This window comes from Melanotaenia boesemani, chromosome 16, assembly GCF_017639745.1.
Source record: "Melanotaenia boesemani isolate fMelBoe1 chromosome 16, fMelBoe1.pri, whole genome shotgun sequence".
Lineage (NCBI taxonomy): Eukaryota > Metazoa > Chordata > Actinopteri > Atheriniformes > Melanotaeniidae > Melanotaenia > Melanotaenia boesemani.
Genome location: NC_055697.1, coordinates 1,960,127 through 1,984,681, shown reverse-complemented (window position 1 = coordinate 1,984,681; position 24,555 = coordinate 1,960,127). Strand labels below are relative to the sequence as shown.

At 41.6% G+C, this 24,555-nt stretch overlaps 1 protein-coding gene across 5 annotated transcripts in view; it reads left to right on the top strand.

The window, feature by feature from the left end:
* gbf1 (golgi brefeldin A resistant guanine nucleotide exchange factor 1) overlaps positions 1-24,555 on the top strand; it is a 103,762-nt gene that overhangs the window by 62,349 nt on the left and 16,858 nt on the right. For 3 of the 5 annotated variants that reach the window (XM_042009682.1, XM_042009684.1, XM_042009681.1), the window contains exons 6-22: positions 1,392-1,500; positions 2,430-2,490; positions 6,423-6,477; positions 10,495-10,639; positions 10,781-10,995; positions 11,076-11,244; positions 11,337-11,548; positions 11,643-11,741; positions 13,090-13,284; positions 14,637-14,829; positions 14,984-15,121; positions 15,197-15,285; positions 15,378-15,580; positions 15,662-15,785; positions 18,028-18,153; positions 20,690-20,772; positions 22,914-23,150. In XM_042009682.1, the coding sequence (XP_041865616.1) occupies positions 1,392-1,500; positions 2,430-2,490; positions 6,423-6,477; positions 10,495-10,639; positions 10,781-10,995; positions 11,076-11,244; positions 11,337-11,548; positions 11,643-11,741; positions 13,090-13,284; positions 14,637-14,829; positions 14,984-15,121; positions 15,197-15,285; positions 15,378-15,580; positions 15,662-15,785; positions 18,028-18,153; positions 20,690-20,772; positions 22,914-23,150 (2,453 nt within the window). Of the gene's footprint in view, positions 1-1,391; positions 1,501-2,429; positions 2,491-6,422; positions 6,478-9,188; positions 9,471-10,494; positions 10,640-10,780; positions 10,996-11,075; positions 11,245-11,336; positions 11,549-11,642; positions 11,742-13,089; positions 13,285-14,636; positions 14,830-14,983; positions 15,122-15,196; positions 15,286-15,377; positions 15,581-15,661; positions 15,786-18,027; positions 18,154-20,689; positions 20,773-22,913; positions 23,151-24,555 lie in introns of those variants that run through there. The other 2 variants (XM_042009683.1, XM_042009685.1) reach the window with 2 other exon arrangements.

Sequence of the window (24,555 nt, the reverse complement as noted above, 5' to 3'; positions counted from 1 at the left end):
ATTTTAACAACTACAAGAAAAAGACCGGCAAACGTATAGGTCGCTGTTGTAGAGTAGATGAAAAATTCACTCGCATGTCTCACATTTTAGTCGCAAAATGCGACCATTTGGTCGCAGTTTGGAGCCCTGATTATATCATCTCAGTTCTAGGGCAAGTTATTCCGCTAATGGAGGTTTTTCTTTAGTATGAGAACAATGGCCAAGGTTACACAGTGTTTTTTTAATTTGAAATTAATTATTCAGAATTAAATAATCTGGAATTAAAGTATTCTCCTTCGTGTTTACATGGAAATAGTAATTCCGAATTGAGATTTGCATGGAAAACACGTTTAATCACCTTTATTTAATTCTGTATTAGATCTTGGGTCTGGGAATGGCGACAGGACAGGGGAACAAGCATGAATGACTGGAATTCATTAGAGGTGGAAATAACATACATGATCGAGGAATTATTCTATTCGGATTTAAAATCAGAATAAACCAGCCACTTGCTTTGGATATAAGTTTAATTCAGAATGGCTATTTTCATTTGGAATTAGGTGGATTTAATTTTTTATTCTGAATTACAAGGGAATTAAAAATCATGTAAACTTTGCCTGTAATCGACTAACTGATATTTTTTACTAGGGCTGGGCGATTAATCGAATTTTCCTTTTCTGGCAATTTATTTTTATGAAAATTTGTTTTTTTTTTTCCATAGTTAGTTAGCAGCAGACTTAGCCCTCCCTCCACACCAGAACGGTGTTTGAATGTCATATTTTCAGTGAAGTGACCCTTCACTCATGCCTGGGATTTAGCTGTGTGTATAACCAGTGAGAAATGCTGAAGTCAACTTAACCCACAAACTCTTGTTAAGAGACAACCTTCATCAGGGGAATTATTCCTGCTGTGGATTCTGTATGATAAGGATCCAGAAGGAACGAGATCACGGATGCATTGTGTTGCATATTTCTATGTAAGATATAAAGTCGTTTATATTTATATTTATGACATTTTATGCTTTATTTTGGCTGGCATTCATTTAAATAAATAAATAAATAAATGTTTTTAATAAGTTTATTAATGTTTTGTAAAAGAAATGAAAAAAAAATCGATTAAAATCAGAAATCAGATTTGGTTATAAAAAATTGGAGATTTTATTTTTAGGCTGTATCTTCCAGCCCTATTTTTGACTAACTGAAATATGCCCATATAGACAGAAAAAAAACACAAAATGAATGAAATTCTTTCTCCCATCAGACTGTAAATGTGTCATTTCATGTAATACTTGAGGACAAGTCACTGTGTCTTTATATGGACATTGAGTCCAGCAGTTTCCAGTTATTCCCAGATCTCATCATCTTCCTAGAAGAAGTGGTGTCTTTCATCCGTGTTGCACTATGCTGCTTCAGGTGCTGAGGACTCTGCTGCTGACGCCAGTCGGAGCGCATCTGACCAACGAGTCCGTCTGTGAAATCATGCAGTCCTGCTTCAGAATCTGCTTTGAGATGCGTCTGAGTGGTGAGTTCAGCTGTGGTAAGAAGCACCTCTAGGCCAGGCTGTGGGCTTATACTCTGCAGTTTCCAGCACACTTTGGGTTTGGTGTGCAGTGCTGTGCATGCTTGAAAGAAAAAGTGTGCAAACAACCCCTGGTACAAATAATGGATTCAGCGACCTGGCAAGATGTTCCTTTAGTTTTTAATAATCTTCTTGTACGATTCAATATTAGGGTTGTCAAATGATTAATTTTTTAAATTAGATTAATCACAGCTTACAAATTAAATAATCATGATTAATCACCATTCATGACTATGCCTGAAATTTGCACATTTTTACTGCAAGACAATGCTACAATTATTTAGTGTTAACTGACCTCCCCTTGGGTGAACATCAGATGTCAAAGGGTCAGTAAATACAGCATGTAATGTACTATATGCTCTATGTTCTGCATTTTCCTGTCAGCTACTGTGTTAGAGAAGAGTCCTGCCAAAAACTATGCTTTGTGCTGGTATGAACCATGAGCCGCTAGTTTCCTCCTTCTCGCCTGAACGATAAACAAATGCTATAAGAAAGAAGCACTAGCGACAGATGGATGTGGAACCCTCTTAACGCGTAAAGTGTGGGTGTTAAAACACCATCATCCTCCACGGGGGCGACGCCCATGTGTTGTTCCATCGTGTTCTTTTTATTCTCAAATCCCTCCATAGAGTCAGAAGAGTCATCTTTTCCATCTTGTCTCTCCACGTCCCGCCTGACAAATTACGGGGCTTGTCATGCCGTGCATGCGTTAATTGCTTTAAAAATATTAACACAATTAATTCCAAAAATTTGTTACAGCTGTTAACGCATTATTTGACAGCCCTAATTATTACGTAATACAAGGAAAAGATTTGATTTGTCTGCTTATTGAATGAGTTTGCTTTGGTTCTGATGATGTTCTCTGTTTGCAGAACTCCTCAGGAAGTCAGCTGAGCACACACTGGTTGACATGGTGCAGCTACTGTTTTCCAGGTAAATGTGTTGGAAAAGGGTGTGATGCGCATGGTTTTAGTGTTGAAACACCCTGCTACTGAAATCTAGACAGAAGAGTTTCTATTGAGTTTCTATTTCTAAGAGTTCATCTATCTCTACATCCTCATTAATCCCCTTTTCATCTAGCTTCATGTGCAGGGTCAGCGGGCCACTGATTCACTAAAAACATAACAGGATTTCCTTTAGCCTTTAATAAAAAAGCTTTTCTCCCCCCTCATACACCTATGAAGCATCCAGTTCATCAGCCTGCCAACCACATTCACAAACGAAGGGAATGAGATGTGTATGATCTGCATATAGATGAAGGTGTTTCTGCTACCAGCAATATAAAAATCTACATAGAATCTGAAGAGCCACATTGGGAGATCAGAAAGCTCTGGGTCCAGTCCACCCAGTCAAGTCCAGTATTAGTTTTTGCCAAGCTTGTCGCCATGCACTGACTCTCCTCCAGCCATTCTTGGCCTGTTTTTATTTACTGTCAGAGCTCTTCTGGCATCTTGTTATCATGTCTTACAAGATTTTACTGTGAGAGCATAAAACATGGCAGCCATGCTCGTAAACAGAGGCATCTGTGCACATGAAGCAGATATAAATGCAGCGTGTTTTTTTTACTCCATCATTCTGATTCCACTCCCCCTCTCCCACACATCACACATGTCATTCTGCTCATGTACAACCCCCAGCCCTCCACTTGCTCACAGATGCTAGATAATAGAGATGTGGGTACACCCCTGCCCACACTAACCCCCCCTCTGAAGGAAAATAATGAGCATCATCTCTTCAGGAGGAGCCTTAGATTGCCTGCTGAAAGTATTAGGCTTGTTAATCTGTTGGACCCACAGATCATCCAATAATCGTGCTTGCAAAACAGCTCTCTATTAACATTGGGTTAATGTCAGGAGAGAGTTCCAGCATTCTTTTTCTTCTCATTTATATGTGTGCGTGTTTGTGTGTGCGTGTGTGTGTGTGTGTGTGTTAGACTGCCTGATTTTGACATCTCATTTTCCAGTTAAGCCTCAGAGTCCACAGAAACCTAGTGGCACACACACATTTTCTGTGAGGACTTCAGAATATGAGCTCTCGCTGTAATTTTACCTTTCATGCAGCTGTTGTATATTTGGGAACAGTTTGAATTGATATAAATATTATTATCAGAATGAAGTCACACAGTCTGTGCATCACTGAAATATTGTGAACTTTATATATTTGCAATGTTATAAATTTGTAAAATTGTAGCTGATGCAGACTGAATATTTCTAGTTGTGGGGTGAGTGTATGTTTTGAACATTGGATTGTCCATTCAACATTTATTTATTTTTTTTTATTTTTTTTTTACTTTGTCCTGTCCAGCATGGTGGCAGCAGAATGATGGTCTGGCTGCTGTGTTGTTACAAACAAATTTGCTTTGTCAAGCAGAGCTTTATGGGCACCTCTTGATAATTTAAGTGTTATTCTTTATTTTTCAATTTGTTTGTTGCTGATTTTACATATTTATGCTGGACCTGACAAGATATTTGGAGGGGTAAGAAAGAAGTAAATGAGAAAGAAAATAAAAGAGTTAAGAGATGAGGGATGAGGGAAAAAAAGAAGACAAAGAAATACCAGATATATGGTAACAACAGCAGCTGCTCATCTTAGCAGAAGCACAACTGGTTGCTACACTTGATATGGAAACAAAAAAAGAAAACATCCATCCATCCATCCATTTTGTGCCGCTTATCTGGAGTCGGGTCATGGGAGCAGCTGCCTAAGCAGGGAAACCCAGACTTCCCTCTCCCCGGCCGCATTCACCAGCTCATCTGGGGGGATCCCGAGGCGTTCCCACGCCAGCCGAGATGTAGTCCGTCCAGCGTGTCCTGGGTCTTCCCCGGGGCCTCTTTCCGGTGGGACGTGCCCTGAACACCTCACCAGGGAGGCATCCAGGAGGCATCCTAACCAGATGCCTGAGCCACCTCATCTGGCTCCTCTCGATGTGGAGGAACAGCGACTCTACTCTGAGCCCCTCCCGGATCACCGAGCTTCTCACCCTATCTCTAAGGGAGAGCCCGGCCACCCTGCGGAAAAACTCATTTCGGCCGCTTGTATTTGCAATCTTGTTCTTTCGGTCACTACCCACAGCTCATGACCATAGGTGAGGGTAGGAACGTAGATCGACCGGTAAATCGAGAGCTTTGCCTTTTGGCTTCTTCACCACGACAGACCGATGCAGAGTCCACATCACTGCGGACGCCTGTTGATCTCCCGCTCCATCCTTCCCTCACTCTTGAACAAGAGCCCAAGATACATGAACTCTTCCACTTGGGGCAGGACCTCATTCCCAACCCGGAGAGAGCACTCCACCCTTTTCCGGCTGGGGACCATGGTCTCAGATTTGGAGGTGCTGATTCTCATCCCAGCCGCTTCACACTCGGCTGCGAATGAACAGAATCTGTGACAAAGGGCAGCCTTGCCGAAGTCCAACCTGCACTAGAAACGACTCTGATTTACTGCCAGCAATGCGGACCAAGCTCTGACACCGGTCGTACAGGGACCAGACAGCTCGTACAAGCGAGTCCGGCACTCCATACTCCCGGAGCTCACACTGCACCCGACCCCTATGGCCCCTTCTGCAGGTGGTGAGCCCACGGGAAGGGGGGGCCCATGTCACCCTTTGGGCTGAGCCCGACCGAGCCCCTTGGGCAAAGGCCCAGCCACCAAGCGCTCGCCTCTGTGCCCCACCTCCAGGACTGGCTGCGGGGGGGGGGGGGCGGTGTCCCACGTCCGGGCAAGGGAAAACTGGGTCCATGGTTTGTCGTCATCAAAGGGGTGTTTTGAGCCGCACTTCGTCATAAAAACAAATAAAACAAAACTGACAATCATCAGAAGCATCTATAAAAAGACAGACAAGTTGTAAAAAAAAAAAAAAAACATGATCATAACTGTAGTTGTTGGTGGTTAAACCCACAACACAGCACAGCGGCGTCTCAGCAGCAGGTTAGTAAATAACAGGAATGAATAGTGATCTGTGATTGTCCAAATGCGACCGAGCCACCACAAAGATCAGGGCCATCCCACGGGGTCCGGGACCCAAGAGACCAGCCGCCCCCAAGAGCACATATCCCAGCAAAACCCCCAGCAGTATGACCACACATCCCCTGAGAGGACGGCCGAGAAAGACCCTAGTCAGAGTGCCTCGCAAGCCATTGAGCACTAACCCAAAAAGCCAGGGTAGGCCACCACCACCGACCCCGCCAGGTGCCGGCCCCCCCAGGGCCCCAGACGCCCAAGAGCAACCCAACCACCCCCCAAGACAGAGGCCCCCCAATGCCCAGGAGGACCAGGTCCCCCCCAGAACAGCCACCCAATACAGGAAACATTCACCCCAATGCCCAAGTCAGGCACCCCGGGGATCAGGGCATTACCCCCACCCCCAAATACCCCCTCCCTCACTTTAAACACATTTATTAGTTTATTGCAGAAAAAAAGATAGAATTACTAAAACAGAAAGACAAAAAGTATATTTTCAGACAGGAAGTGGTGGTTTATGTGCGTGAATCACAGAGTTGTCCTGTGGTGGGAACAAGTTCAAGCCATTGGCCACCAGTGGGTCCGGCTCGGTACCATTACCATTTCCTAGATGTTGGTGAACAGCTGAGTCTGGACCAGAAGAGCTGGTGCTCCAGAACTAGTGTGAAAAGTTTAGACACACCAACCTGTTTATTTCCATTGCCATGCATATGCAGACCTTTACTATCCACAGGTTCAGCTCCGGATGGAAGACTTCACGGTTCTGATGTGATCTCTACATCGCTAAAGAGAACCTGTTTAGTTTGAGCCATTTCCCCTTAGGAGCTCCTGTTAGCTAACAAATCAACAGCTTCATGCTCTTTCATCCTAAAACGCTGTCTTATGTAAACTGCTTGGTTTTTCAGACTACCCCAGTTCAAAGAGGAGGCCAAGAGCTACGTGGGTGCCAACATGAAGAAGGTAACAGGACTGAGGTGTTTATTGGTCTGCCTGCACATTCTTTGCTGCATTCTCTCCATTTTCATCATCATTTCACTTTTAGTCTCTATGTGTCTGTAAATTTCATTTATAGATCATCATTTAACTTGCTGTGCACAACTACGCGTTCTCCATGTTTACAAGCTGTCTCTGCATGTTGTCAGAAGCACTTTTTTATTCTTGCTGTGATAAAATGACTTTAATGGATGAAGCAGTCTAACTCCAGAGTTTTAGTCTGGTTAAACCCTTACAACACAGTTCCCAGTCTTCCTGCTGCCTCCACCTGAGCCTGAGCCCACTCTGATCTCCTTTCTTCTCTTTAAGTTCAGCTTTACCTTTTTAACTCTGTTTTTGTTTAAGTTGTTTGTTCTGTGCCTGTTTTCCTCCCCACAGAGCCCATTCTGTAGAGTGGACTTTCAGCAGAGTAGAAACAGAAGCCAGATGTGTCTAGAGATGGTACTTAACTGGGCCGCGTCCGGCTCAGGGGTGTTGCGGGGTTAGCATGGCTTCTGTGTGGAAGTGCATGAGGGTGCGCGGCACTGGTGGACTTTCATGATCTTAATGTCCGCCCCGTCTAAAACATCTTATACTGTCATCAGCAAGGAAGCAGCTGCTTATGACATTTATTAGATAGATTTATGGCACTGATAGATTCATTTTCTTTATTTTGTTTATATTTAATTTTGTTTTATTTGAGTTTGATTGTTTTGTCTTTTTTAGTTTTTATTGTTTTTAGTTTTATTTTATTTGATCATTTAAATTTTGTTTTATATTATTATTTTTGTGTTATCTAAATTTTATTTTATTTTCTGTTATTTTATTTTTTGCTAATACAATAAGAATATTTAAGATTCAGCTCTATGTGTAAAAATACAACAAATACCAGATTCTTGTGGGATATATTTATTATCCATCTCTGTGTCCATGCTAGATTTATTCTGAGCCTGACCTTTCTTAGGGGCCATTGAATTAATTTATTAAAAGAAAATATGAATAAATATTTGTTTTGGTTTTACTGGAGAAAAGTTTAATCGAACAGGTGTTGTCTGGGCTTCTCAGTGAACATTTGCATCTCCTAAACAGAAGTATTAAACGGTTTTTTCATCTTTACAGTGGAGGTTACCGTCCACTCTGCAGGACATGAAATAAATCTGAATTTTTCTTTTTTGTCATTTTGCTCAAATGTCTTTTATAGACAGTACCTGTCAGTCCACTCATGCAGAGGTTTTCCTTTATTTTAATCAAACTACCAAACTTAAATAATTCAGTTAAATTAAAGCAATCTTAATTAATACAGCACCAGTTCACAACAGTCATTTCAAGTCACTTCTGCAGATGTAGACTCGTTCTATGAAAATTCAATATAGTCCAATTAAAAAGTCCATCATATGATCCACATCAGTTCATACTAAACCAGTTCATGAAGATAATGATCTAGCTAAGGAAACCACCGGATTGGACCAGATCTTCTCTTTGATTCAGTCCTCCATCCTGAGCTGCACCAGAACACAGTGCAGGAGAAAACCTCCATCAGGGCCAGAACCAGGAAGAAAAACCTCCATCAGGACCAGAACCAGGAAGAAAAACCTCCATCAGGACCAGAACCAGGAAAGGAAAACCTCCATCAGGACCAGGACCAGGAAGAAAAACCTCCATCAGGACCAGAACCAGGAAGAAAAACCTCCATCAGGACCAGGACCAGGAAGAAAAACCTCCATCAGGACCAGAACCAGGAAGAAAAACCTCCATCAGGACCAGAACCAGGAAGAAAAACCTCCATCAGGACCAGGACGAAAAACCTCCATCAGGACCAGAACCAGGAAGAAAAACCTCCATCAGGACCAGAACCAGGAAGGAAAACCTCCATCAGGACCAGAACCAGGAAGAAAAACCTCCATCAGGACCAGAACCAGAAAGAAAAACCTCCATCAGGACCAGGACCAGGAAGGACAGCCATCTTCCTGGACCGGTTGGGGATGGAGAGGACAGGAAGGAGGGGTCAACCAGCAGCATGACTCATACTCCTCCAGAAGCTTCTTCCGTGATGGGGCGGGATTAGAGGGATGTCTGTGTTTTTATCTGAAATGAACTGCTGACCGGGTTATTTCATATTTAGCAGGAAACTTGGTCCATGGCGGGGCGGGGTTGTGCACGCGGCGGTGTCCGTGTCTTTAAATCCCACATGTGATGTTTACATTCACATACTGTCTCACCACCTCGATCAGCTGTTCATTAAAACTGTCTGTGTAATCTGGGATCAGGGGAAATGCAGAAGCCACACCCTGCTGCTTCATTCTTTTCAGCGTTAACCACGCCCACCTCAAATGTCCGGCCAATCACACAATACTTCTCAGAGCCCTACGAGGAGGAAGTTCTGTTTGGCTGATGCGCTGAGAACTGTTCCTTTTCACGTCCACGAGAGTAAAATGATGTAATTTTGTTCTTGTGGCCTCAAGAACAAGAAAAAAGTTCTCGCTTCTTGTGGAGTAACAGCCTTTAGCCAGGAAGACCTGCTGAGAAAGAAGAGAAACGAATGACAGCAACAGTGTCAGATATTTCTACATGGAGAACTTCATGCCTTATTTCTTAGTCTGCATACATTCAGTCTCTGTAGAAAAACAGTCTAAATAAAGACAAACCTGTGCATGAGAAGTACAAACTTTTGGTTGATGCTCTGTGGGGCAGTTCCAGCCGTTTTAGTGGTTCATTGCTTGTTTGCATGGTCTCTGAACCCACTTGAACCCACTTACCCCCTTGCTCTTTAGCTGGTTGCTCATCCTGTAGTGGTTAGATCCTGTAGTGTTTGTGTCCACTTTGTCCCACACCTCTTCCCATTGTGCACGGAGGCTTATGCTTGCATGTATAATGTGTTGGTCCCACTGCTGACAAGTTTTCCATCACTAATCATGGACACCTGCCTCCTCCTCTTCTCTTCTGAGGCTTACAATATCTTGTGGAAAAACAAACGTGTGCAGGTAAGATGACTTTAAGTACAGTATTTAGGCTGGAGAGTCTGATTGTAACCTTTCCTCAGTACTTGTTAAGCTCCCATTAAACCCCAGCTTTGGAAGATGTAGGATCATTATCATTCCCCCAAATGATCTCCAATGAACAGGAATTGATGTCCAATTTTGAACAAAGAGTGCAGCAGATCTTTTTTCAGCATCACAGAAAACTGCTTCATAGACCTTGCTCTCTTGGTTACAACTCATGAGAAATACTTTTCACTCCAAAAAAGAAAAGAAAATGCTTTAAAACTGCTAGGATGTATGTAAACTAAACAAAGCAAGCTGTCCAGACAACCTGTTCCACAGCTACTGCTCCTGAACACATCTGCATTTCTACATTTTCTATGGTTGCATTTCATTATGATTTGATTTCTTGTGGGTTTAAACTCTCATGTACACGCCTCAGTCAGCTGCTGTGTGTCACACCGCCCATGTGCTTGCTCAGCTGTTGCATGATGGAGCATGTCTGAGGAGCTTCTTTAAACAGAAATATCAATGTTTGCATAAAGAAAAACAATGACCTTTTTCTGATAACACACATTCTCCTCTTAGTGTTCGGTTCTATGCATTAACTCATGTTTTTATTTAATGTACACAGAGAAACAGTTTTACACATTCACTTCATATGTTAAATTTCCATAAGCTGTAAATCTGTATTTATGGAAAATGTGACTGTTATGTGTGTTTTATTAGTCCACACGACTCCTGAAGCTGTCAGGCTCCGAAGGGAGAGTTAAAAATCAAAACACCAAAGGCTTTTTTTCTTCATGCCTAAGAGTTAAAAATCCTTAAACCCCTTCAAGTTAATTAAACTGTGTTAAAGTGATTTCATTACATTACTGAATGCACTTTCTAAGCTTGCAGACTGTTTCTCTCAATGCTCAGAGCCATTTCTGCTGACTTCTGAGAAAGACAAGACAGAGTTTAAAGCAAGAGAGCGAGTGATCTGTGTGTTTGGAGAGGACTAACCCAGGTTAACTGTTTCCTTTAGCTGAAGATGCGTGCTGGGGGAATGAGTGAGTCATCTAAATGGAAAAAGCAGAAACGCTCTCCAAGACCGCCTCGCCACATGGTCCGAAGTCCCTCTGGTCAGATGGATCCTAGTCAGTCCAGCACCCTCAGCAACAACCTGTCAGGTATGAGATAGGGTTGAAATACTCACCGGCTCTCTGTGCTCTCAGGAGTTGAGTCATGAATGAAGGATGTATTCCGTCCTGTGGTGGACGTGTAGCAGGTATTTCACTTCTTTTTCTTCTGCATGTGATCATGTCTCCCAGGTGGCGTCCCCTTCATTGAGCAAGGCTTGTCCAGCTCCAGTCTCCCAGCATCAGACAGTGCTGGGTCATCCATATCCAGCCCGACAGCCACCGACAGCGGCCTGGACACCTGCTCCAAAGCCACCTCCAGAGAAGACCTCTCTGACCTGGAGCAGACCCCCGCTGGCACTGCTACCTCACTTCTCGGGATGGAGTCTGGCTCCCCAGATTCACAGGTAGACCTGTGTTCTTCTGTGTTGTTGGCTTTGCTGTAGTGCATTATTAACCTGTCATGCTGTGTCTCCACTGTGGGAAGTCGGAGGGGAGACCGGTGGGACCAGCTCAGTCAGCCTCAGTGGAGTCCATTCCTGAAGTTCTGGAGGACAAAGACTCTGTCACCGATCAGTCAGAATCCACCTCTGTTCATGACATGGACTACGTCAACCCTCGTGGAGTTCGCTTCACACAGTCCACACAAAGAGACGGTAAAGATCCTGTTTTAACTCTGTCTCATCACTGAGCTCCTCCCACTTATGTCTGCATGTAACCCATGTCCTTGTGTCCTCTCTGGTCTAAGGAGTCTCCCTCATCCCCTACGGGTTGCCATGTCTAAGGGAACTTTTTCGCTTCCTGATCTCGCTGACCAACCCTCATGACCGCCACAACACGGATGCTATGATGCACATGGGCCTGCAGCTCCTGACCGTCGCGCTTGAGGCGGCGCATATCTCTAACTATCAGTCTCTACTAGTCCTGGTTAAAGAGGAGCTCTGCAGACACCTGTTCCAGGTAAAACTGAATGAAAATGTCTGTCGTTTTTTTACATGCAGTTTTTGAATTTTTTTTTTTTTTTTACTTTTTTTGTGATTTTTCTCTGTTACAGCTGCTGAGTGTAGACCGGATGAACCTGTATGCTTGCTCCATACGAGTTTGCTTCTTACTTTTCGAGAGCATGAGGATGCACCTGAAGTTTCAGCTGGAGGTAACTGTCTTCCTAACAGTCTCACAGGATTTAGCACTAGAGCCATTCCTTTAGTTCTGCCATGCAGAAAACATGCAAAAATGACATTTATAGAGGCAGTATTTTACTTTGCAGCAGTTTTAACCAGAAGCACAAAAAATAAATAACTTAATTACCTTGCACGTGGGATTATTTCAGGCTCATTTGTCAAACAGAAAATGTGAATCAACAAGGTGAAAATGTTGTAAATGTCATAGCATTTTTTTTAAATAAAACTATCCATCTGTCTGCACCCGACTCTAATAAGGTAATGGCAGGTAGTCCCTCCCCGTTCTGTTGAAGCCTGGGCCTTTTTTCACATTTTGGCTCATCATCTTCAGTAGAGGAATTCTCATCCGAAGAAAACAACGGATCTGATGATGGATCATCAGATTCTGTCCTCCACCTGAGTTATAGGTTACAGTGAAATCCATCTATACTTAGTCAGACTCTGCTAAAGGTAAAAACCAGGACGGCTAAATTAAATTGGCCGAATTCTGTCTCACATGTATTTCAGCTACAACCTGGTTGCCTAGCAACGCTGATGCTGTGGGGTCACAGCTGATCAGTGTTTTAGGTTTTCTTTGAGGTAAAAACGACTCCCTCTGTGGTTCTAAATATAAATGATCCCGATCCTTTTGTTTTGGATCAGATAACAAAAATGGTCATTTTAGGAGAAGTCACACAGTCTGAGGTAAATGGGGTAAATTTATGAGAATTACATGGAGACAAAAGTGCAAAGGGGGTAAAAATGACCCCTTGGTGGTTCTAATGTTAAATCTAGTTTAGTTGAGCTTTATTTAAAAGAAAGTTGTGACATGCAAACCTGCATTTCAGCCTCAGGAATCGGAGGCCAAACCGATTTCTACGGGAGAGATTTCACACCCACAGCACCAACGTTATGGCTCTGAGGTTATCCTCCACCTTCAGAGACTGATCAGTTTATTCAGTTTGTACAGTCTCTCAGCTTCAAGTTGCAGCAGTCGTTGCTCCTGTTTGCAAACTCAACATCCAAACTCCAATCCTACAGTTTTAATTGGCTGAGAAGATGCGTCCTGAGCTACAGAAAGCTCCAGCTGTTCAATTCTGAGGCAGAAATAAAAACACACAACTATTTAAAATGTGACATGAACACAGTTTAAACTGATGGAGTTAAACTCCTCTTCCTGGTGGGGCTGCCACATACCTCTACGACATCCTGACCTTAGATCCTGGTGGAAATGCAAACTACCTGGAGCAGAAATAATCCTGTAGTCCCAAAAACCAGAAGCCCTGAGCTCTTTATGTGGAAATGTCTAATATCCTGATTCTTTAAACGTGACATCCTCAGATGTACCTGAAGAAGCTGATGGACATCATCACGTCAGAGAACATTAAGATGCCCTATGAGATGAAGGAGATGGCCCTGGAGGCTCTGGTCCAGCTGTGGAGGATTCCCAGCTTTGTCACTGAGCTCTACATCAACTACGACTCCGACTTCTACTGCTCCAACCTGTTTGAGGACCTCACCAAGCTGCTCTCCAAGGTAACAGCGCATCAAACTAAAGCAGTCAGTTCAGTCTGGGTACGGTGGGAATGATCTACTTTCCTGACCCAACTCCAAAAACAAGTTGGATTTCTGTGTAGCATGTGAATGAAACAATTCAGTGATTTCCAAATCTCATCAACCCATATTGTATTCCCAGTAGAACATAAACGACACTTCAGATGGCGAAACCATTTCATGGAAAATATGAGCTGATTGTGGATTGAAACAAAGGGGGCATCAAGCCTTCCCCTCCACATCAAGACATTTTTTATCTCCTTTAAACACATTTTTACTCTCCAACTTTCAGTCAGATTCAACGTGTTATTCTTGTCTTTTTATCTTTTTACTTCTTTTATGTCTGTTTTATTGTCATTTTGTCCCCTTATAATTTGGTAATTTGTACTATTATTTATTTCTATTATAATTGTACAGCACTTTGGTCAACATCTGATGTGTTTAAGTGCTTATGAATAAAAATGAAATAACTTGGCCACTAATAACAAGCTGGATGCTCCCTCTCCTCTTTAGTCTGCAGGACACAGCATCCATGCTTTCCAAGAACTATTTATTTATTTTATCATAAATGAGCTAAATGAGTCCAGAGAAGATGGCGCTGATGTTCACATCTGGCTTCTTCTCTGCATGATGGAGCTTTAACCTGCATTTGTGGGTTTCAGGGTGAACTGTGTTCAGAGACAGTAGTTTCTGGAAGTCTTCCTGAGTCCATGCAGTGGTTTCCAGTAGAGAATCATGTCTGCTTTTAATGCAGAAGATCACCAGCATCCAGCCTTGTCCCATTCACACAGAGATTCCTCCTCAATCTCTGGATCTTCTGATGATATTCTACACAGTAGATGGTGGATCTTCAGTCTGGGGAACATTTTTCTGAAATTGTTCCAGTTTTAGATCCAGTTTGTCTCAGATTGGTGAAGCTCTGTCCATCTTTCCATCTGAGAGACTCTGCCTCTCTGAAATGCTCCTTTTACACCAGTCATGTTACTGACCTGGTGCCAGGTAACCTGGTTAGTTGTCCAATGCTCCTGCAGGTCTTTCTGGTTTGTACCAGGTACTTTTCCAGCCTTTTGTTGCTCCTGTTCCAACTTATTCCATCAGCTCATATTTTCATCTCATGGTGAAACATCTCCGTTTCATCCTCTGACGTGTTTTTATCTTCTACTGGGAGAAATATGGCGCGATTATTTCTGATTTTAGGGACCTAGCTTTTCTGCAACTGGGGTTGTAGGTTAATTCTTATTTTTGTCTTAATTTTCATCATCTAAAGATGGATTTTATCTCAAATTAAATCCAACATTTTGTAAAGCTTAAAGTTTGGTTTGTCTTTTTTAAAGAATGCGTTTCCAGTGTCGGGGCAGCTGTACACCACCCACCTCCTCTCTCTGGAGGCTCTGCTCACTGTTATCGACAGCATCGAAGCCCATTGCCAGGCCAAGGTACCGGACAACAGCGCCCATGAGGACCAGTCAGACACACTCCTGGCCGAGCGGGACGGTTCCCTCAGAAATGGACCGGACTCTCCAGCTGGTGTGTACATCCCTGCATCATCTAACCAGCCTTTTAGCAACTGTTTGACCTCTGAATAAGGATCTTTGTGCAATCCTTTCCAGTTTCATCTTTGCTTCTTTATGTTAAAAACATGCCTGTTGAAAAATAAAAATATTTTCCTTCTTGTTCTCAGAACTTAACAGATTGGGCCACACTAATAATCTGAATGCACCACCAGCTGAGAATGCACCAGTTTGTCCGCCTACCAGTGGACATCTCATGGCAGAGAGGATGAAGCTAGGTCGTCAGGACCAAGGAGACACTGATTCAGGTGAGGATTATTTTCCTCTAAAATCCTACAAAACATCAGGTTGAAGTTGTTAAAAATGTTTATTATCTCGTTCAGCAGACAAACGAGCTCCAAAGAAGCCTCAGCGTTTCTCCACCTGCTTACCTGAGTCGCAGGAGCTGCTGGAGATCAGGACAAAGAAGAAGGTGAGGCTGCTGCATATCTGCTGTGTCTCTGCGTTCATGTCCAGTCAGAAAATCTGCTTTCACTTAACCTGACGTTCTTCGTTTGCGACCAGCTGCTGATCACAGGCACAGAGCAGTTTAACCAGAAGCCCAAGAAGGGGATCCAGTTCCTGCAGGAGAAAGGGCTCCTCAGTGACCCGCTGGACAACAACCAGGTGGCCCAGTGGCTCAGAGAAAACCCTCGTCTGGACAAAAAGATGATCGGAGAGTACATCAGCGATCGCAAGAACATGGAGCTCCTGGACAGCTTTGTGAAGTAGCTTCACATTCCTCCGCCTGTCACACATTTTTGATCATTTATTGTTGTTTTAAACTAACGTCCTTGTTTTTGTCACAGCACATTCACCTTCCAGGGACTTCGTATTGACGAGGCTCTGCGGCTCTACTTGGAGGCCTTTAGACTACCGGGCGAGGCTCCTGTCATTCAGAGACTTCTAGAAACTTTCACAGACAACTGGCATGTAAGACACCTTTCCTCACACGTGATATGTAGTTAACAAGGTTAGATCCGCTCTACAGAGATGTGACATGGGGTGCTTGGAAGATGTTCATGCTTGAATTAGATTAGAATAAAAGCTTTAAAGGCAGACGTTCCTGCAGCCTTGGGTTAAAAAGGATCCAGACTTGATGGAAATTATGATGTTATGATGATCCAGCAGCTATCTGAGTTCACTGTAATCTGTTTTGGATTTCAAGAGGCCCCCCCCCCCCCCCCCCCCCCCCCCCCCCCCCTTACACCACCAGCGGCCTAAAGCGTTGATCCAAGGCAGGATGGATCCACGTTTACATGCATTTATTTTATGAATTTTATTATTTACACAGTATAAAAAATGTAGAGGTCTTGACCCAGCGATGTCTGCAGACCTTGGTGGGAACCAGTGCTTATCTGACTTCATGTCACCATCATCTCCAACCAGTCTGTCCATTCTCCTCTGACCTCTGACATCAACCAGACATCCTGGTCCAGACAACTGCTGCTCTGGATATTTTCTCTTCTTCAGAACATTCTCTGGAAACCCTGGAGATGGTTGTGGGTGGAAATCCCAGTAAATACTCCGACCAGCAACCATGCCACGTTCAAAGTCTCTTAAATCCCCGTTCTTCCTCATTCTGATGCTCAGCTTGAACTTCAGCAGGTCGTCTTCACCACGACTACATGCTGCCCTGTGATTGGCTGATTGGATATCTGTGTTAACAGGACGTTGAACTGGTGCAGCTGATAAAGTAGGTGATGGTTGGATGAAGAGGTGAGGATTTGAATCTTTGTCAAGGTATCAACCCCACAAATTTCTTGCCAAAAATCAGCTTTAATGGAATCTTGAGGTTTCCTGGTCAGACTCTAAAATGAACTAATTTCTTCTTTTTAGCCTTTCCAGTGATTTACACAAAGACGTGAAAACAAAAGGATAACCATACTTTGGTTATTGCAGATGTCTGCAGGGATCACATCTCAGTGAACGTCTTTGCGTGTTCTTGTAGATCAGAGCTGTTTTAGCACCATGCAAAGGAAAGCTGACATAAGATGGGGGGGTGGGCTCATCGGTGTACTCCCAACAGCCCATCAGCAGCTGAAACAGAGTCAGGTTTTCCACACACCTCTTTTCTTTCCATTACCACTCGGTAAAGCCAACCTGGTCACAAAGTGTCCTTTCTGTTATCAGGTATAGATTCCTACTCTCTGATCCTGATTATCTTCAGGTGACCTGACAGCATTAACACACTCACACACATGCACACTGAGAGGAAAAGGTCTCCACGCAGGCCAACGTTTGACTCCTCAAAATAGCAAGATGAGTCATGTGACCTGGAAACTATTCGTAGTAATGTCCTTTTCATAGGCCGACAAAACACACACACACACACACACACACACAGACAGTGTCTTTGAAAGAGTAGATGATAAAATTTTTGTAGTGGGTCTGTAAATGAGTTTTCCACTCTGTGGGCTGATGTGTGTGTGTGGAGGGGTTTGCTGTTGTTACATAACATGACAGGAAAACATCTAAATAAGTGACTCATTCTGGCTCAAACCAGATCACATCACCTGTCAATCACGTCACAGTGGAATCGCAGCATCGAGGCTGAAAACAGAAAGTAGAGCCGGTAAAATTCTCTCAGTATTACGGTAAAATGTTTTATTGGGATTTCCGTCCATGAACTGCAGCCCAGCCGAGACCGGATGCTTGTGATGTTGGTAGAAAGCAACAGCAGCCTGAAGCCAGAAGATCCCAGGCAGCATCTTACCAGAAACATCCCTGGTACGTTGGGAAGACACCTGAGTATCTTAGAGGAAATTTCCTGAAGACTCCACCACATCATCGAGAGCTCTGGAGTCTTCTTCTGTGGTAGCCAAATGCAGAAAAACCAGGTGATGTGTGAAGACCTCGTCCTGCTGCTGATGTCCTGCAGAGAGCATGATGGACAAAAGCTCAAACCTGCGTCTGATCACACGGTTTGCTGCAGGACGGATAAAATGGGAACAGATCTTGTTGAACTTGGAACATAAAACTTGAACATAAAAACTTGGAGAGTCATTTTCACTCCAGCTGGATGAATCCACGAAGTAGAAATTGGTTGATAGAGACAATATTTACCAGCACATCCTGTTGTGGAAAAGTTTGGAAGGAAAACCTCTTTAATGAAATATGTTCATTTAAAATGTTTGAAAATGATGATAATGTCATTTTACGTGTGTGTGTGTAGAAAGTGAATGGGTCTCCGTTCATGAGCAACGACGCCGGCTTCGCCCTGGCCTACGCCGTCATCATGCTGAATACTGACCAGCACAACCACAACGTCCGCAAGCAGAACATCCCCATGACTGTGGAGGTAAGTCAGCTCCCCACGGGCTCACGCACTGGACGTTCACTGATCGTATTGACACTCTGGCAGATAACAGGACGAACGCTGGCCACCAGATGCAACAAAACCATTACTGTTGCCGCTGTTTTAGTGTGTTTAATAACTAATGAGAAACTGTTTACTGCTAATATTTATAATAGAGAAGAGGAGATTAAATCTGCTGTCAGGCTGCAGAATGTTATCAGACTAATCCTGGACATTATTAAAATGATCATAAAAACAGCTTGTCCAACATAACCATGACTTTGCTCCTGGGAAATATTTGGACCTGGTTTATAAGCAGTGAGCAAAGAGAGAGCTGCAATAACAAAGGATCCAGAATGTGTGAGGATGGGTGGATGTGTGTGTTTAAAGTAAAATTTCCCCGATCCTCGAGTAGTTTCAGAAAACGCTTCTTTTCATTCCTCAACCAAAATAAGAACTAAGGAAACCTGGGTACCGCCGCCCCAAATGGAGCGCCATGATAAATCCAAACATTTCCTGACTTTATTTCACTAAGACAAGGAAAACTGATCCGATGTGTTAGAGCAGGGATTGAGCCACGACCCCCAAGATAACACACGTTCTCCCGACAGCGGAGGGGTTACCGGTGTGACGTATGGGATGGATCATCCTGCAGCGTCTGGAAAACTGTCAGAACCCGCAGAAATGAGGAGGATAAAGTGCTTTTTGGTGGATTCTGTTAACAGCTGCAATGAAGCAGCCATATGCTGGAAGTCAGCTTCTCTCTCAGAGACGATGCAAAAGTCAGATTTTAAAATGGAACCAGTAGCTTTGTTGTTTATGCAGATGAATCTGTAACGCAGCCCGGATAAAAATCCCAGATTTATTTGATAAATGTAAGCTTTTTTTTTTTTTTTTACCAATAAAATTCATTCATTCATTTCACTTATGTATTTATTTATATATTTATTTTTATGTTTATTAATTTTTATCTATTTATTTTGATGAATTTATCTACTGTTCAGCAGTATTTTATTTTATTCCCATCTTTGTCATTCATCTTTTTTCCCATTGTGGTGTATTTATTTTGTTTTATGAGTGTAAAATCATTTAGGCATTGAAGTTTTACCTCCGTTTTGTTTTGAAGTGTATGTCCTGGAGTTGTGTTTCCAGACGTCCGCCCTTCATCCTTTCACAGATTAAAGTTGTTCTTTGGTCAGAGAAGAAGTCAGAACTTCTTAGAAATCCTGCAGAGATAAAACATTTTATCAGAAGATGTTTGCAGATGGACGTGAAGCGAGGAAGAAGAGCTGCTCTGTGCTCAGATCTATTTTTTCTCTTCCACCATTTGTGTCTGCTGGTGTGAAATTCCTCCCAGTGTGAGGGCATTTGCACTGCTGCAGCTTGGCAGCTCAGAAAGCCGCAGCCAGCAGCTGTAGCCAGTGGTGGTCCATCTCAGAGGTGAACTCATCCTGATGGGGGTGGGGGGCTACGCTCCCTCTCTGGCTTTATCTGCTGGCTCTGTTTTCTCAGTGTTTGATTGACAGCAGCTGAAGACTAAACAGAGCCTCTGGGGGAACTGGTAACCAGTTTGTGGGTGGGCGACTCTCACTGACAAATAACAGCGAGCTGCAGCTTTCGCTCTCTTTCTCAGTTTCTTCTCCGGGTTGATCTTTGTTGGGTCATGATGCAGCTGGTGTTGTATGTTTAATGCCCCCCCCACCACAAGCTCGTTGACCTCCAGGCTCAGACAACAGCCAGAGGCTTCCACACAATAGCCTCAGCGTTGTGGTGTAAACGGGGTCTTAGAGCCAGTAAAAGTGGCGCCTAGCACTTCACTTACTTAGCAGCTTGCAATGCACAGCATTTGCTGGGAGCGGGTTATTTTTGAAAAGGGGAAGCTTTGCCCAGCATGGCTGCGTATAAATCAGATCCTGCTCTCCCGACGATGACATGACATGTTTTCAGCGAGGTAAAGGGAAGGTCAGTGGAGGGATGTTAATTTTGTCCATAAAACACGGCATGTGGATGCCAGCAGCTGCTCCCAGAGCTTCTGAAATAATGAATGATGATGTGTTTGAGACGGCGTGCCCCTCGTATGAGCATTACAAATAAAAGGCCAGATCCTCAGCAGCCTCCTGCTCTCTCAGCCTTCGTGTCTGCTGGTGTTTATTTCTCTGTGTCTCTGCAGAGAATCTCCTATTTCCCCTCCTCATACCTGCTAGGAGACAAACCCTCCAAGTCAAGGCACAAAAATGAGCCTTGAGGCTATCAGTCATCACCGGATGCTTGTGTTTATTTACAGGAGGTTCTTGGCTCTAATCCCTGTGTTCCTAACCATGCATCTAAAGCATATTAAGTGACACATAACAAGTGTATTTTCACCCAGGGCTCTTTTAATTGTTGGTTTGATGCTCAGTTGACAAAACAGTGACTGTTTAATGCTTTAAACTGCTCTGCTGGAGATGCAGTGACTGATGTGCTGATGATTAGAAATGAGGTTCAACGTTTCTGGCAGGTTTTTACAGCATAACTTTCTTGTTTTTGTTGATCTTGACAGCAATTCAAGAAAAATCTGAAGGGCGTAAATGGAAACAGAGACTTTGACCAGGACATGTTGGAGGACATCTACAATGCTATCAAGTAAGCAAACATCACAACTCACCTTAATCTGTAAAAGACTGCTTGAAATAGTCAAAAATGGACATTACAGTTCCTCTGGAGTCCAGAGTTAACCCTCAGGTTTCTTTCTTTATCCAAATAGAAGTCCAGACCCAAATATCAATCAGTTGTTAACACTAATATTAATAATAAAAATCACCACCTAGATCTAACCAAGCGAAGGATTTAGTCAATAACCAGAAGTTTTCCTCTCAATACATTAAAAATGTGAAAACAATTATTATTATATTTACTACAAAAATATAATTCATCTGTGCCATTTACAGTATATCATAAAAACAAAAAACTGGCCACCTGGATTTACCTAAGCAAACAGGTAGGAGCTTCCTATTGGATAATTCCTGCAGGGTGATCATCTTCCAGCTGCAGCAAGTAATTTAACCCCGACTGAAGCACAGAGCAGCTTCTCATGTCAAGCAACCACCTGGAAAGACACGTCCATGGTCGTGGAAAGATGTTCATGTGTTTAAAAAGGGGTCAGATCATCGACATCAAACAGGGAAAACATCTATAGAGAGGCAGAAACTACTAGAACTAGTTTCAGAACTGTCCATCCATCATTAAAAACTTGGAAGGGTGGTGGGAACCATCGTCTTCCAGGAAGAAATGTGGTCAGAAAAACATCCTGAATGATGGTGATCACTTCAACGTTTGGTGGAACCAGATGGAAGAAAAACAGCAGTAGAACTCAGGACCATGTTTAATAGTGAAAGTTAGAACATTTCCACATGAACAATGAAGGAACTCAAGGGACTGAACAGCTGTGGAGCCAGTTACTTTTATTAAAATGTTAGTTGCTTCTTATATTAATTACTTTTATTATATTACAGTTACTTTTATTAAAATGTTAATTACTTTTTATATTAGCTACTTTTATTATATTACAGTTACTATTATTAAAATGTTAGTTATTTTTTATATTAGTTACTTTTATTATATTACAGTCAATTTTATTAAAATGTTAGTTACTTTTTATATTAGTTACTTTTATTATATTACAGTTACTATTATTAAAATGTTAGTTACTTTTTATATTAGTTACTTTTATTATACTACAGTTACTTTTATTAAAATGTTAGTTACTTTTTATATTAGTTACTTTTATTATATTACAGTTACTTTTATTAAAATGTTAGTTACTTTTTATATAAGTTACTTTTATTATATTAGTTACTTTTATTAAAATGTTAGTTATTTTTATATTAGTTACTTTTATTATATTACAGTTACTTTTTTTATAATGTTAGTTACTTTTTATATTAGTTACTTTTATTATATTACAGTTACTATTATTAAAATGTTAGTTACTTTTTATATTAGTTACTTTTATTATATCACAGTTACTTTTATTAAAATGTTAGTTGCTTCTTATATTAATTACTTTTATTATATTACAGTTACTTTTATTAAAATGTTAGTTACTTTTTATATTAGTTACTTTTATTATATTACAGTTACTTTTATTAAAATGTTAATTACTTTTTATATTAGTTACTTTTATTATATTACAGTCAATTTTATTAAAATGTTAGTTACTTTTTATATTAGTTACTTTTATTATATTACAGTTACTATTATTAAAATGTTAGTTACTTTTTTATATTAGTTACTTTTATTATATTACAGTTACTATTATTAAAATGTTAGTTACTTTTTTATATTAGTTACTTTTATTTTATTTCAGTTTTATTTAATCTTAGTTTTTATTAATTAATTTTTTACTTTTATTAGTGTATTATTAGTAACGTTCATTAAATTATCACAGTTACTTTTATTAAATTAGTTACTCTTATAATATTCCAGTATCTTTTATTAAAATATTACTTTTAATATCTTTTATGTTATTATCCTATTTCCCAAAGTCATCCTTCGGACCAGATTGGACCCTCTCATGGGTCGGTTTTGGCCCCTGGGTCGTATGTTTGACACCCTTATTTAAAGGGATCTGTTGGAGTGGGCTTGTTGAAGTCCTTGTTAATATTTAGTCTGAAGTTCAGTCGGAAGCAGGCGGCTTATTCCCAGTTTGGAACATCCTGATGGGTAACCAGTCCAGACACACCAGTGTTTCCATGTTGAGTCTGGTTTTGTTTTTTTCCGTGTAGAAATGATGAGATCGTGATGCCGGATGAGCAGACGGGTTTAGTGAAGGAGAATTATGTTTGGAGTGTGTTGCTGCACCGCGGTGCCACTCCTGAGGGGGTCTTCCTCCACGTTCCACCCGGCAGCTACGACCACGACTTGTTCACCATGACCTGGGGTCCCACCATCGCTGCCCTCTCCTTCGTCTTTGACAAGAGCCTCGATGACAACATCATCCAGAAGGCCATCACCGGCTTCAGGTACACAAGTTCAGAGCTGTTCACAGCCTTTACCAGGCCAGAAAATCCCAAGTTTCACCGATGTTTAAAGTGGTGGTCTGATCTCGAGTCAGTGTGATCACTAATCATTCGCACTTCACACAAACTTTTCAGTCCTGAACAAATGAACAACTCTGTTTATATAAACAAGTAATAGCAACCAGTGTTTTACTGAGTAAACAGAGATTCAATAAACACAAAAGTTAAACCAAATAAACAAATTACTTAAAGCCCAAAATTAGTTGACAAGAATAAAGAATAAAAGCCAGTTGCAGTAATAAAAGATAAAGATATAGATGGTGACGTAAGCAAGGAGACAAAATAAAATAAAATGAGAAAGTAGATCAGAGGTTAGAAGACAGATTAACAGAAAGTTTCTCAAAAAGTTTGTTTCCTGCACATAAACCTGCAGCTGGTTCCATAAACGTACAGGCTCTGCCCCCCATCCTGGTCCTTGAAATCCTGGAGCCACAAGGAAACCAGGATTCAAGGAACAGAGAGGTCGTTGTGGTTGACAGGATGAACCGTTAACCCCTTTATACCTACATTTATTTACCATTTGATATAAAAATCAAATAAAATAAATACAGGCAAAAATCAGGAAAACATTAAAAAGACTGGATCAAAATAAGGTACAGTTTATTAATAAATAAAGATAAATAATATGGAAATAAATATATAAATATGAGCGAATAAAAGCATAGATAAATAAAATAACTACATATAAAGAAATGAGGTAAAGAAAGGACAGAAATGGTCTGATACAGGTCAGTGACAGCAGGCTTGAAGGGGTTAAGGACTCTGGGGTGTCGAACTCAACACATGGCTGGACAAAAAGAAAAAACTGGAAGAAGTTGAGGGCGGCCTGGTTCAATGTTTATTAAAACCTTTTTTAAATGACCTTATTGCAGACATTTAACCTGGAACTAACCGGGCCTGTTAGTCATTGCCTATGAAACAACATTAATCATTAAATAATGATAAATAATAAATAATAAGTTTGTTGTATTTATTTGTTATGGCTCTATATGTATTTTTCTTTTATGCATTTTCAGGAATTTCTACAGGCAAAAATAATTTTTGAAAAATGGAAATGCTCTGTAATAGCAAGAGAAAAATGCAAATCACACTTGAACACAGTTTTTTTTCTTAAAGTTCTTGACCACTGGCTCTGAACAGAGAAAAAACATGCAGAGTCTTTATTACAGTGAAGAGACGTTTTCTGTCTGGCAGAAAAGAACCGACATTTCTTTTTGTCCGTTCAAACCCAAGAGGCAGAAAAATGTGGAAAACCAGGAAACTGCTTCCAAACCACAATGAGAAATGTAGTTTTTTTATTTTATCTAAATGTGGTTTTATCCTGGTGGATTTAAGTTTTGAGGCAAGA